General features: G+C 59.4%; 1 protein-coding gene across 1 annotated transcript; it reads right to left on the reverse strand.

Moving 5' to 3' along the window:
* Positions 1-9,510: 9,510 nt before the first annotated feature.
* On the reverse strand, positions 9,511-11,741 carry LOC308609269 (melanoma-associated antigen 8-like; the record flags this gene model as incomplete). The annotated part of the gene is given in 6 exon segments (XM_081222968.1): positions 9,511-9,707; positions 9,710-10,531; positions 10,640-10,736; positions 10,893-10,923; positions 11,211-11,399; positions 11,671-11,741. Coding segments are annotated over 6 exon segments (1,407 nt in total).
* Positions 11,742-12,771: the final 1,030 nt, after the last annotated feature.

Genomic DNA, 12,771 nt, shown 5'->3' on the forward strand with positions numbered 1-12,771 from the left:
CACGCAGCTGTTTCAAAAGGAGGTTTTGGACAGGGACGGCCTGGACAAGGTGTTCAAGACAGACTGTATGGAGAGCTTCGTCCACCAGCTCAATATCTATGGATTTAGGAAAGTGCGCCAGGACAAGCACATGTCCCTCCGCCTGAACGACCTCTCCATGAACGAGCGGCCCGCCGACGTCCTGAGCAAGGTAAGGAGGGCGGGGGACAGCGGGGAAGGAGCCCTCTCCAGGGGCTGAGCCGCTGGGCCCGGCGGTGGGGGTGGGGTGGGGGGTGGGTGCCAACCCCGGGGCCACCTGGGACGGCGGCAGGCGTGTCGGGAGAGCTTCCTTTAAAGGTGGTACTTGGGGACCGGCGTGATGGCCGGAGCTGGCAGCGCCGCGCGCTGTGTTGGGACGTTGTTACGGGGGGACCCGAAGCGTCTCAGCACAAGGACGTCATTTCTCTTCCTCCTCTTTTTCCCTTTGGTGTGTCTGTGTGAGATGATGCGTGTGAACTGACCCCCCTGTGGTGATCATTTCACAGTACACAGGGGCAAGGCATCATCCTGTCCTCCTGACACGTGGGCAGTGCTGCTCGTCCCTGACATCGCAGTCACACCGGGGGACAAGAGGACACTGCTGAAATGCTGGCCCTTCCCGTCCTCCTGCTCGGGGACAAGTGGCCCGGCGGGGGGAGGGGGGAGGTTTCTGTGCCCCCTTGACTCCCATAGCTCCAGAGCATCACTTAAGTGAGGGCTCAGGTCCTTTCCTGGGAAGCAGTCAGTGTCCCCGGTCTCGCCCCAGGCGATGCTGGCCAGGGGGGTATTCTGACACTTCCTTAGAAAGCTACCGAACCTTCTTGCAGTCTCATATCTGCAAACACCAAGTCCCCTTTCGTGGGCCTTGTACTCATACTAAGGGGCCATTTTCAGTCATTTTCCAAGGGCGAAAGGGGATGGTGAGTGAGCGAGTCTCGGGGATGTAAAAGCTGGGGCACAGCGTCCTGCTGGGACCGGGTCCCCTTTCTCCAAAGAGGCCTTGGGTCGGCTGGGGGAGGGCGGTCAGGGGCCCAGCCAGGCGGCTGCTGCTTGCGAGCAACTCTTTTGTGACTCGGGGTTTCCTTTTCTCTCTCAACTGCGACCTCAGTTACACTTCTACCGCAGTCCCCTGTTTAAGAGAGACTGCCCGCACCTCCTCGTGAGGATGAAGAGGAGGGAGCACACTAAACCAGCACCCGGGCAGGTGGACGGCAAGCCGGCAGCCCTGGGGTACCTCCTGCCGCCCAGCACCTCGGAGCCACAGGACGGCCTCCCACCCTATGCTGAGGACATCCAGGGGACCCCGAGCGACCCGGAACTCGACCATGCCTCCGCCCTGGCCAGGACTGACTCTGTCCCTCCGGTCCCTCCTCGGACAGCAGCCGAGCCCCCCGCGCCGGATCACAATGCACCGGCTCTGGTCCCTCTAGTCCTTCTAGTTCCTGTCCCGGAAGAGGTGGCCCAGCCCGCCGAGGGCCCCAGGCTCTGCTGCGCCTGGCGTCCCACCCACATGCGTCCTCCCTGGCCCGTGCTGGGCCTGGCCGCTGCGCCCCCCCAGCTCCTCAGCCAGCCCCCCCGCGCGGCTCCCGGTGGCCGCGGCGCTGCCTCTCGCACACGCTTGATGACCGAGGTGGCCGCCAGGCCTGTCGCCTCTCCTGGCCTTGATCCCTCAGCCCCTGAGGGATCCCTCGGCCCCTGTGCTGCTACTACGTGGGCTCCTGCTGTTTTCCCGGAATACCTGGCCCCTCCGGGCGGCCCACAGAAGACCCTGACCAAGCAGACCCTGCAGACACATGGAAGTGGTAATGCGGCCAGAACCTTGCAGGGCAATAAAGAGCGTGGGGACATGAGAGCAATGTTTCGCCCAACACGTGTTTGGCGCCTCCGTCCTGGGCCTGGCTGAGCAGTTGAGTCCCCTCAGCAGGAAACGATGACAGGTGACAGCCCACCCCCGGCACAGTGCGGGCACCTAGCAGACAGCCGGTGAAGCCCCTCAGACGCCCTGCGTCCACTCACTAGAGAGACCCTTCAAGGGCTTGAGAAGCACAAGGAAGGGCCTGGCATCTGCGGCTTCACAGTCGCGGGGACACCGTGTCCAGCAGGGTCTTGATTTGACAGATGAGAAGAGCTCAGGCCTCCCCTGGTCAGAGGCCTGAAAAGAGCCCTTACTGTCCTGAGACGCACAGGTGTGGAGGGGACGGTCCCTGCCAGGGGCCTGCGGGTGTTCAGTTTGGGGGTGCTCTCTGGTGTCTGGACAGCAGGATTGAGGTGTGCTTTTCTCTGCGGGTCCGGCGTCTGGTGACATTTTCCTGGTTCTCTTCTCCGTGCCTTTTCGAGCTAAACATTTCCAGGGCTCCATGCTCCACCACCCTCTGGGCGCTGGGGTGTCGAGCTTATAGCGCGAGTCCTTGTGGACGAGCCCCTCTAAAGAGTGCTTGCCTAAAGGAGCAAAGGAAGTAAAGCTCCAGGGTCATACTGTCGATATGAGAGCCCCGAGCTCAGCGGGAGGAGAGAGCGCACACAGCCGTCCACCAGCACCAAAAGACTGGCGGCTCCCTTGTTTGCACTGTGGCTGCAGGTAGAGCAGGTCCCCTGCGAAGGGCGCACTGGGCGGTGCGGGACAGGAGCGCCGTCACCCCGGGCGCTGACCTGCAGGTGCCACCCGGCCCGGGCTGCTCACGCTTACAGCCTGAGTCCCGCCGATGCGCGTTCAGCCCCTTTGTAGGGTTCCTTGACTGAGGCAGGCCTTAACTTTTAAGGAGCAGGTTGCTTTCCTCTTGGTCCTGGACTTCCGTAGGCCTCCTGACCTGGGACCACAGGGAGATGCTCCTATTTACAAACCACTTTGCCGTTCACCTCAGCCCGTGGGGGGGAACTTGCTTCCGTGTAACTCTACAGAGAAAGGGGAGATTGTGCGGACTGTAATGTCAAGCTCTCTGCTTTTCACCAAAGGCGCCTTTTGATTTACGAAGTCTAGGCTGCCTGGCGTCAGTAAGAGACCAGCGGCGTACCTCTCGCCAGCGCTGAGTCCCTCTAGACTTTGCACCGCATGTCTGCGCACTGAGCTCCCGCCCTCCTGGGCTGGGTAGAGGCGGCGGCCTAAGCTCCCGCGGGAGTAAAGGGGGCGCGAGAAGGGGCTTCTCAGGCTGACCTGTGACAGCCACAGAGAGTCGCCGAACCACTCGTGCCCGGGCCACCAGAGGAGAGTCCAGGCTGGTTCCGAGCCCTGGGCTTGACTTCTGTTCCCAGGGCGTCCTAGGCGACAGTGTCTAGGACAGTGGAAAGGCTTCTCAACCAGAAAGGGTGGCTCAGAGAGAGAGAGGGCTGCATCACAAGTGCTCCAGACTCTGCAAGGGTGACCCTGGCGGCCAAAACGGGCAGAGCCAGGTGAGGCTGGCGATCGATGGCGGACTCACTTGCTACCAGCTCTGCCGGAGCCTCCTACAGCCCAGTGGGCAGCCCGGGGCTGCCTGTCCACCAGCCGCGGCCTCGTCGCCCTCGCTGCCGCCTGTGCCAATACCAGCCGCGGCAGGGCCCCGAGGACTCAGCACCATGCGGGCACACACGTGACTGATCCGGCTCGCACTGGTCAACGATGTAAATTCTGGAAATGTGCTGGGTCCCAGCTTCGGGGGTGGGGGTGGGGGCATCCTGAGCCTGCGTCCCCACGAAGACAGTGAGAAGGGTCAGTGCCCAGTGATGTGTACAGAGCACTGAAGGCCACGGCGCACCCCCAGCTCACAGCTGCTGCCTCCACGCGTGGGGGATGGGCCGGGGGACCCGGCCAGGACTCTGTGGCTGGCTATCACAGCGATAGGGTGACATCCCCTCCCAAACACTGCTCGGTGGGGTGGGGGGTGGAGTGGGAATTGCCTGGAGTTCCAGGGGTTAGGACTCGATGCTTTCGCTGTGGTGGCCCGGGTTCAACCCCTGGTCGGGGAACTAAGATCCCCCAAGCCTTGTGGCGTGGCCAAAAAAACAAAAACGAAAAAAATGGAGGGTTGGGGGAGGAGGGGAATTTGACCCAAGGTACCAAGCATGTTCTCTGTCCAAATAGAGTGAAATTAGATATCAATAACAGAAGGAAATGTGAGAAATCTGCAAATAGAGGGAAATTGAGCCGTGCGTCCCCAGATAACCGCGTTAGTTTGGGGCGATACCTAATCCAACAGCACAGGATGAGGGGCTGAAACAGGAGACACAGGTTCTCACAGTGGTGGGGACTGGGAGGCCGAGAGGGAGGGTCCAGCAGGGGTGGCTTGTACTGCGGCCGGTATCCTTGGTTGCAGGTGGCCGTGCTCTTACCGCCCCTCACATGGTCACCCTCTGTGCACACACCCCCAGCCCCTGCCTTCTCTCCTTGCATGTGCTGATCTGCTCTTCCCTCAAGGGCACCAGCCATCTTGCTTTAGACGTCATCCCAGTGGCCTCATTTCAACCTAAGAACCACTAACTCCCGTCACAGTGACATTCTGAGGTTCTAGGGGTTAGGGCTTCAACATGCAAAATTTGGGGGGACGCAGTTCAGTCCATAACAATAGCCCAGGGATCATACAAGACATCACAAGGGAAATTTGGAAATACTTTGAAATGAAGAAAACACATACCAAACCCCCCAGGACTTATGGCACGCGGACAAAGAGGCACTTGGGAGTTAAAGCTGCAAACACCTGTGTTCAAATGGAAGCAACACCTCAAATCAATAGCCTCATCTTGCACAGGGGCAAGCGAGAAAAAGAGTAAGACGAATCCAAGCATTCTGATGACAAATTTTCAGCGAGAAAAGAAAAACTGCACTAATCCACGTATGCAGGGATCACAAGACATGGACTGCTTGGGAATCGTCACAGCATGGGGGAGGGCGCATCTTTCTTACACACTCAGTAACAAGAGCTACATCCACCGACCACTTCATTTGGCCCAGGCTTTTTACAAACAGGTCACATCATGGGGAAACCCACACCAATGCTTTTGCCTTGTACTATTACGAGGCCCATTTTACAGATGGAGAAATCGAGGCATAGGGAGTCTCCATGATTTGATCAGCTTATCACTAGAAGGACTCTTATTGAAGCTGAGCTTCGTGTATGTGCAAAGCCCCGTCCCCGCGCTGGCCTGACCTGTCTCCCCAACAGTCAAGGGGGATTCAGCTGTCCTCAATGGGGTCCTACTACCTGATGCCTCAGGCCACATAATGGAGAAAACACGGGGAAGCCAGGCATTAGTGCCCATGAGCGCCTGACACTGGATTCTGCCCACGTGGCCTCCCAGCCCCATCAGCTCACCATCTCTCGTGAAATGGACACGAGGGCCAGGGAAGAGGGTGAGGGTCTGGGACTGAGGGCGTGAGGATGGAGAAGGGTCCTGGATGTGGGGGTCCGAGGCAAGGCCCTCTGAAGGCGGCTCTTATGCTCAGGCTTGGGCCCTGCTCTCTCCTTCCACTGCCCACTCTGCTTCCTTCTCTCCCAGAGGCGTGGTGGCCCCACGTTCTCCTGCAGGCTCACTTCCCCGGGCACACTGGCTGTCAGGCAGGCGGCAAGCCTGCATTCAAAGCATGGGGACGGCCGGGCTGCAGGACTCTCGGCATCCCCACGGGGCCTGAGTGTCTGTGCCCTTCAGGGCCCTGTGGATGACTTCAGTGTGGGTACTGGAACATACATGATGCGTTCCCTATACATACGTGTGGTGGTGTGTCGATGCATGGGTATATAAACACATATATTCTACACACACGTTATAGATATATAGGTATATGTATAGGACACACACTACACTACACAGACATGTAAAATATATTTCTCACTATGAATCACGATGAAAAAGTGACAATCACGTAACTCCAACAGGTAACATGATCTAATCATCAAACCAAGCGTTCCCCTAAATCACCTGCCACTGCTCAGGCCTCTTCAGCTAAAACTAAACCTTTCCTAAAACAGCTTTCCAAAGTCTGGTGGCTGGTGAGGAGCCCCGAGGGGAAGGTGTGCGGTTCTCTGTACTCCCCCCACGGTCATGGGTGCGGCAGCCCCCCATCCAGCATCTGTGCTGGGACTGCAGCCTTTCTCTGAGGGGTTGAGGAGGACCCTCCTGAGTGAGGATGGAGGGGTCCAGCAGGCCCGCAACAAAGGGTCCCCCAGCATGCAACTCCACCCGTACTGGGACTCCTGGGGCACACCGGGCCGGGCTGTCAGGGCCCATCCCCGCCCACCGCCCCCAAGTCCTCAGGGATCTTGGGGGTTCAGAGGCTCGGTCTGAGGGGCACAGTCTCAGGTGGGCCGAGGGAGGGGCCCAGGTGCTGCCTGGAGTCGAGGTGAGGACCAGAGGAGGACTGCGGGCCCCCAGGGGGTGCATCTGAGGCCCTCCCGACAGCCCTGGGAGCCCCCCGGCATGCTGTCCAGGTGGGTCGTGCACTGATCCACCTGGGAGGGGGAGGCGAGGGCCTGGGTCAGGGAGGCCGGGGCCAGGTTGGCAGAGGGAAGGAGCCCAGCCCCACCAGGAGTCAAGGTACAACTGTGAGGGGGACTCGGAGGCCGCAAGGCATCCAGGTCGGCCCTGCTGTCAGCCCTGAGAGACCCCCGGCAGGGCTGTGGGTATAAGCGCCACCCGCGACCCCCGCTTCCCTCTCAGGGGTCCTGGCAGGGGAGGGCCTGGGTCTCAGGGGACCAAAGGCAGTTGGGCAGAGGGAGGGGCCCAGACCAGCTGGGAGGGAAAGTGAGGACCGAGGGAGGGCTGAGGCAACCCCGCGGGACCATCTCAGCCCTGGGAAGCCCTGGGCTTGGGGGCCTGATGTGTTGTCCATAGATTCCCCCTGTCCCCCAAGTTCAGGGTCCGTAGTTCCACACCTGGGCTGTCCAGCCATCTAGCTATAGGCACATCTAGCTATTGACATTTAACTTTAAAGCGTTTTAAGGTAGAAGTCCAGGCCCTGGGACACACCAATCACATGTCAGTACTCAATAGCAGCCTCATGTGGCTACTGGTGCCCCATTGACAGGGCTGGCAGGACCTATGGTTCCCAAAGCGAGACTGCTTCCCCCAGGAGACACGATAAGGGTCCTACTGACCTATAAGCCACGGTTCCCACCTGGGCACTGTGGGCTCCTCCCCCTAGAGGCTCAGGTGCCAGTTCCCCATCCCCGAGTCTGCTCTCCACCCGGCCAGGCCCTACCACGTGGGCAAGGGAAGGGCACGGAAGGCTTGTCCCCAGAATGAGGCTAGTGGTGAGAGGACTGCAGGCTCCTCACGGGGTTCTTGCTTGCAGCTCAGCTCCAGGCTCCTAGGCTGCATCCCTGCCCCCTGCTCCCGGGGATCTCGGCCCCTCCTGGGTCCCTCTGCATGTCCCACCCCTAGGACACCTTCTGCACTGCCCAGAATCCACAATGTTTCCGCACCAATGTATTATTTTTGTTTAAGTGGAAAGTTTCTTCTGTCTTTGTATTTAAAACAGTGATTTAAACACCATTTATTTTTAAATATTTGTGGGTTTACATAAAGGATCCCAGATTCCCTGCAGGCAGCTGCCAGGAAGCAGAGGAAGACAACATATGGGCCAGGACTTGGAGTGAGTCTCTCCCCTGCAATGCTGTGTACTAGGTGCTCAACAAAAAGCAGCTGCTATAACTTTGCCTTGAAAAAAATTCCGTTCATTAGGTGGAGGAGCTTCTGACAAAGCCAAATGGGCCTTGAATCTGCAACTACTTCTAGTCACTTCTCTGTGATGGGTACTTTCTAATACAAGATCCCATTGACTTTCCAAGGCTCTTGTGAACGTCAACAGGGAGGGTTCCCCCTATTCCCTCCAGAGCACCTCCTGCCCTTCCCTCTGCAATCAAGCCCGTAGTCACAGCAGGTTGAGGATGTGCCCCTTCCTCCTCACGCAAGGACGCACCTCACTCAGCCTGGGAGTCTCAGCTGCCGCCACACGATGGAACGTGCCTGAGCACCTGCACAGGTGCCCTTGGGCACCCTGACAGCCACGACCTTCCTGTGGGGCAAGGACCAGACACCAGACTGTGGGAGGAGGGCTAGTGAGTTTTCTTGCTAGCATTCCGCTAGGATACGCACAAGGAGCCGTCCTTCACCTCCAAGGAGGCTCCTGAGATGCGTGGAATTCAGCTTCACTCGGTGTTTTTGCCACCATGGTTTCTATGACCATTCCTCACCTAAGGCTTTGGGGTCCGACCACCTAGGAAAGCTGATCCATCAGTTTAAGTGTCCAGAAGCCACTTTCAAAGAAGTTGCCCCATTAAAATCCTGCCAACAGTCTGGGGGTGGTTACCAAAGCTGCTTCAACTGTATGCCTCAGGGCTGAGTAAATTGTGAGCGAAACCAAAGTCCACTCACCCCTCCCCATTTGGAAGATGTTGAGTGTATTTAGGCGCAGGCAGAATAACCAGGACTCTGAGGGTCTCTGCCCAAAGTGCACCTTCTCTTCCTGCCCCAGAAGATCTATCCACGACGGAAGAGAAACCTCTAATTTGCATGTCCCATTTCAGATTTGCTTCTCACCCCTAAGACTCCGTCTACACGCCTGCTGCCGCCACCACCCAGCCTCATCACCCTCACTTCCCACAGAAGGAATCCCCACTTCCCAAAGGCCTAAACTGCCCTGGCTCGGGGCACTTACCCTCCAGGGCCCGCTCCTGGAGCCCCACCACCTCGTCCCGTGTTCACTTGTTCTGTGGAAGTTAGGGGACGTCTCACCACGTTCCTCATGTGACTGCGGCTCCTAGACCATCACTCTAGGTGCGGCTGTGTGCTGCTTTTCCTAGTGGCCCCACTACTAACACAGGCCCTTCCAGAGAGCAGAGGCTCCGTGGAGGTCGGCGGAATAAACAAGCCAGTGAGCAGGGGGCTTATTGACTCAGATTAATTTTCAGCTATTTCTTAAGTGAACGATGCTAATCTGATATTTACACATACATATATGTATGCATATTAGTTTTGGAAAATGACAGATGAGAAGGCACAAGAAGTGAGAATTAACTAACTTGTACTTTTATTCCTCTTTTTCTTGACCTCATCCATTGCATTCTAAAGTTCTTTCTTATTTCCAAGAGATTCATATTCCAATGCCATGTTATCTTGTTCAGGGTCACAAAATAACATGGGAATCTTACGGTTTCCTTTACACAATAGCAAAACTCTTGTCGTTGAACCGAATTAGTGCAAATACATGTGTGATTAAAGTCATTCACACACTTAGATACTGAAGCTCATTAAGCCTTCTTTCAAGTGGAACAATATTTGACAAATTCCTAAAGAAAACAAAGATGACATTCCACGTCATCAGACACAACAGGAACCCAAAGATGCTGCACACCGGGTTCCCCCTCTGGCCCGGGCCCTCACTGCTTAGAAGGCTGACAGCTCCCCCTTCAAACTCAGAGTGAAGGATCAGCCTCCCTTCCTGCCCCACGGGAGAAGCTGCTGGACGTGGGCCTGGAAGGAGCCTGGCTGCTGCTCTGGCTCAAGGCCCCTGTTCCTCATCGCTCACACCCTCTGCACACAGGGATGGGAAGGACCTGGGATCGGATCCAAGCTACTGACCCAGAGCAGATGCCCCAGGACCTGACACTTGCTGGTCTCCGCGTGGGCCAGGGGACCCCAGAGAAACTCGTAGCGGGCGGGGTCGCTGTGGGGCACCTGCCGGTACTCCTCGTAGCCCTCCTGCACCCACACTTTGGTGAGAGCTCCCTGGGCTCCCCATAGATGCAGTGCTGCTTCCCTGCATACACCCCCATGATGCTCAGCACTTCCCAGACCTTCTCCTCAGGGGCGTGGTTGCCCTCTAGGAGCATCAGGCCCAGGAGCAGCACCAGGAAGCCAGCCTTGGGCATGCTCGGCCCATCGCCCAGCACTGCATCACAGGTGAGGCCCAGGGTGGGGAGCAGTTCGTACGTGCGCTCGCTGGGGTCCACCCTCTTCACGTCCACGCCAAACACCAGCTGCATGCACTCGCAAGTTTCTCTGAAGACCACAGGGAAGTGGTCCCGATGGTCACAGAGGACGATATCAAGCATCTCCGCCTTGGAGGTTGGCTCCTTGGTGCGATACTTGAGGAGCAGGAATGCCACCAGGTCAGCCACCTTCAGTGGTAGTCGGTCTAGGTGCAAGGGATTAGCATCTTCCTGGTCATGCCAGGTGCTCGGCCCTTCCTCATCTTGGGGGCTGAGGCTGTCGTCTTCAGACTGGCTCCAAGGTGGGGTGGCCATGGCAGTGGGGGAGGGGCTCTGGCGGGGACTTGGTTCTCCAGCATCAGCCACCTCCTCCAGGGTGTCCAGGAACAGGACAGAGTAAGAGGAGGAGGACGAGGAGGAGGAGGACGAGGGGGATGCGGCCTCCTCCCCCTCAGCCCCCAACAGCTGCGCCTCCACCGGGCCCATGGCTGGGACTGGGGTCTGAAGGTCTGCCTCCGGCTGGCGGAGCTCACTCATCTCGACCAGGGGCATGATGACTGGGGTCGGGCCGCCGACGGGAGTGTGGGCAGGGGTGACAGGTAGGGACCACGGACCTGGGGGAGACAGGGGGTGTGAGCGGCCTCGGCAGAGAAAGGCACCCTGGGCAGCTCTGACAAAAGTCACTTACAGGTCTCATCTTGAGGGGTGACCTCGGGCCTCACAGGGGCGGTCCTCCTGGGCGGCCTGTCCCCTGCCAACCAGAAGAAGGAAGTGAGGGGGCTCCTCAGGGTGCAGCCAGCACGGCCCCAGGTTCTGGGGCTGAACAGGACGGTGGGGTGACTCGGGTGTTGTGGGGTCCCTTCTGTTCTGGGAGGGGGAGCCCCTAGGTACACACTCAGGGCACATACCTCCCTCTGACTCCTGGCACTGCCTGGACCTCCTCTGCTCTGTGGCCTGAGGACACGGTCCTCAGACCTGGGCCTTCACCTCCCGGTTCTTGGAGCCCCTGTAAGAGGAATGGAGGAGGCACCTCTTGTGTAGATTGTGGCACAGCCCTGGGCCCCTCGGTGCTGGCAGGAGGACTGGGCTGGACTCTGTGAGGTTCCCACTGTCCTGGCGTGGGTGGCCCCCTCTGTGCTCACTCAGGGCAGGGCCTCCCCTTCCCCCTGGCAGGGCCTGGGCCCTGCTGTCTGCTGTCCTGAGTCAAAATTCTCAAGACAAATTCCCTGCACTGAAAAGAAGTGTGGGGCCCCGAATACTGGCCACACCTGCGCAGGGGCTAACAGGGGTCACAGGGGACAACCAAAGTCCGTGGGGTCCATCTGTGCTGGGACGATGGCGGTCGGCTCAGTCTGCACCTTGACACCCTGCAGGGCCTGGGACAGCCCCCTCTGCTGACTGTGACCAATCTCCTTCAGCCAAGGCCTCACCTCCAGAAGACACCAGGAGAGGACGTGAGGGCCGTCAATGCTCCCACCTATTCTGGGACACCCACGGGTGACAAAAGAGGCAGGGCCGGCTGGGCTCCAAGTCCTCTGTGTGAGGAGGGGTCTCCCCAGTGCTCACCGTGCCCCCTGCCGGAGCCTGAGGCCAGACCCACGGAGCAAGGCCCCCTGGCCGAGACCAGCCGTCTGGATGAGGAGGCTGGCGTACGGGCCCTGCGGGGGTTTCCAGGGCTGGCTGGAGGGATTCCTGTGGGCTCACTCTTTGTGGTGAGGGTGGGGTCCCCTCACCCCTCACTCAGGGTCTTCACCTTGACTCCTGGCGGCTCTGGGGCTCCTCCCGCTGCTGAGCAGATGTGCTCCCTAGATGCCCCGACGCCATCCTCCCACGCCGGGTCCCCCCTCCCCAGCAGGCTGCCCTGACCCCACGCAGGGTGCCCTCTGTTCTGGAAGGCTGCGTCCTCAGTCCGGCCCCAGGATCCTCGCCCCTATTCCCGTGGAGCCTGACCTGACCCCTGCTGACCTATTCCCCCTGAAGCCTGAGCCGCTCAGCACCCCCAAGCATGGCGCAGCAGGAAGGCACGTCATCCCAGCCTCCCTGCCTGGGCTCCCGTGGGGGACAGGGGACAGCCGGGCCCCTGGGGTCACTGCTCTCAGGGAGCTGGGGACCTACAGCTCTCCACGAGGGTGGATCAGGCCTTTCCCGCCCAGGCTCATCCTGGGGCGCCTCACACACAGGCCCTCTCCACCCCCCCGGGCCTGAGCCTCCTGACCCCTCAACCCAGACCCTCACCGGGTCCAACCTGCGAGGCTGCCCTTCGGGGGTGGCACCTGGAGCCAAAAGCCCAGGCCCCAGGGGCACAGCAGGGGTGGAGAGAGGCCCCGGGGTTCTGGAGTCCAAGTGCCGACCCTCCCTCAGGGTCTCCAACTAACGTCCCTGCAGGTCCAGGACTGGACCGTCTTCATCCAGACGCCGCTGCTCACACCAGCTCCCCATTCTCTCTAGGTCCCGGATGCAGAAGTTGGGACACACCTCGTGTGCTCATGCCACCCAGGGCCTCCCTGGCCTGGCAGCAGGGGCGGGTTTCAGTGGGGTCCCCTAAGTGCTCCCTCAGGGTGCTCACTCTCACTGTGGGCTCACGTGACTCTCCCCCCTCCCCCCCTGAGACCCCGCCCCTCATACCAGGTGCCCAGTCTCTGTGGGACCCAGATGAGGAAGTCAGGACAGGCTGCCACCTGTTCATCACGCCATGGGGCTTCCACAAGCTGAGGCCAGGGACAGATTTCTCCAGGACACACCACATTCCACCCACGTTCTCAGGTCCAGGATCCCCTCAGTCCTCCCTCAGGGTCCTCACCTTGACTCATGGTAGGACCCGGGATTCTCCACTCTCCCCAGTGGAGGCCCCGCC

Source organism: Mesoplodon bidens (assembly GCF_964165515.1).
Source record: "Mesoplodon bidens genome assembly, chromosome: X".
Classification (NCBI taxonomy): Eukaryota; Metazoa; Chordata; class Mammalia; order Artiodactyla; family Ziphiidae; genus Mesoplodon; species Mesoplodon bidens.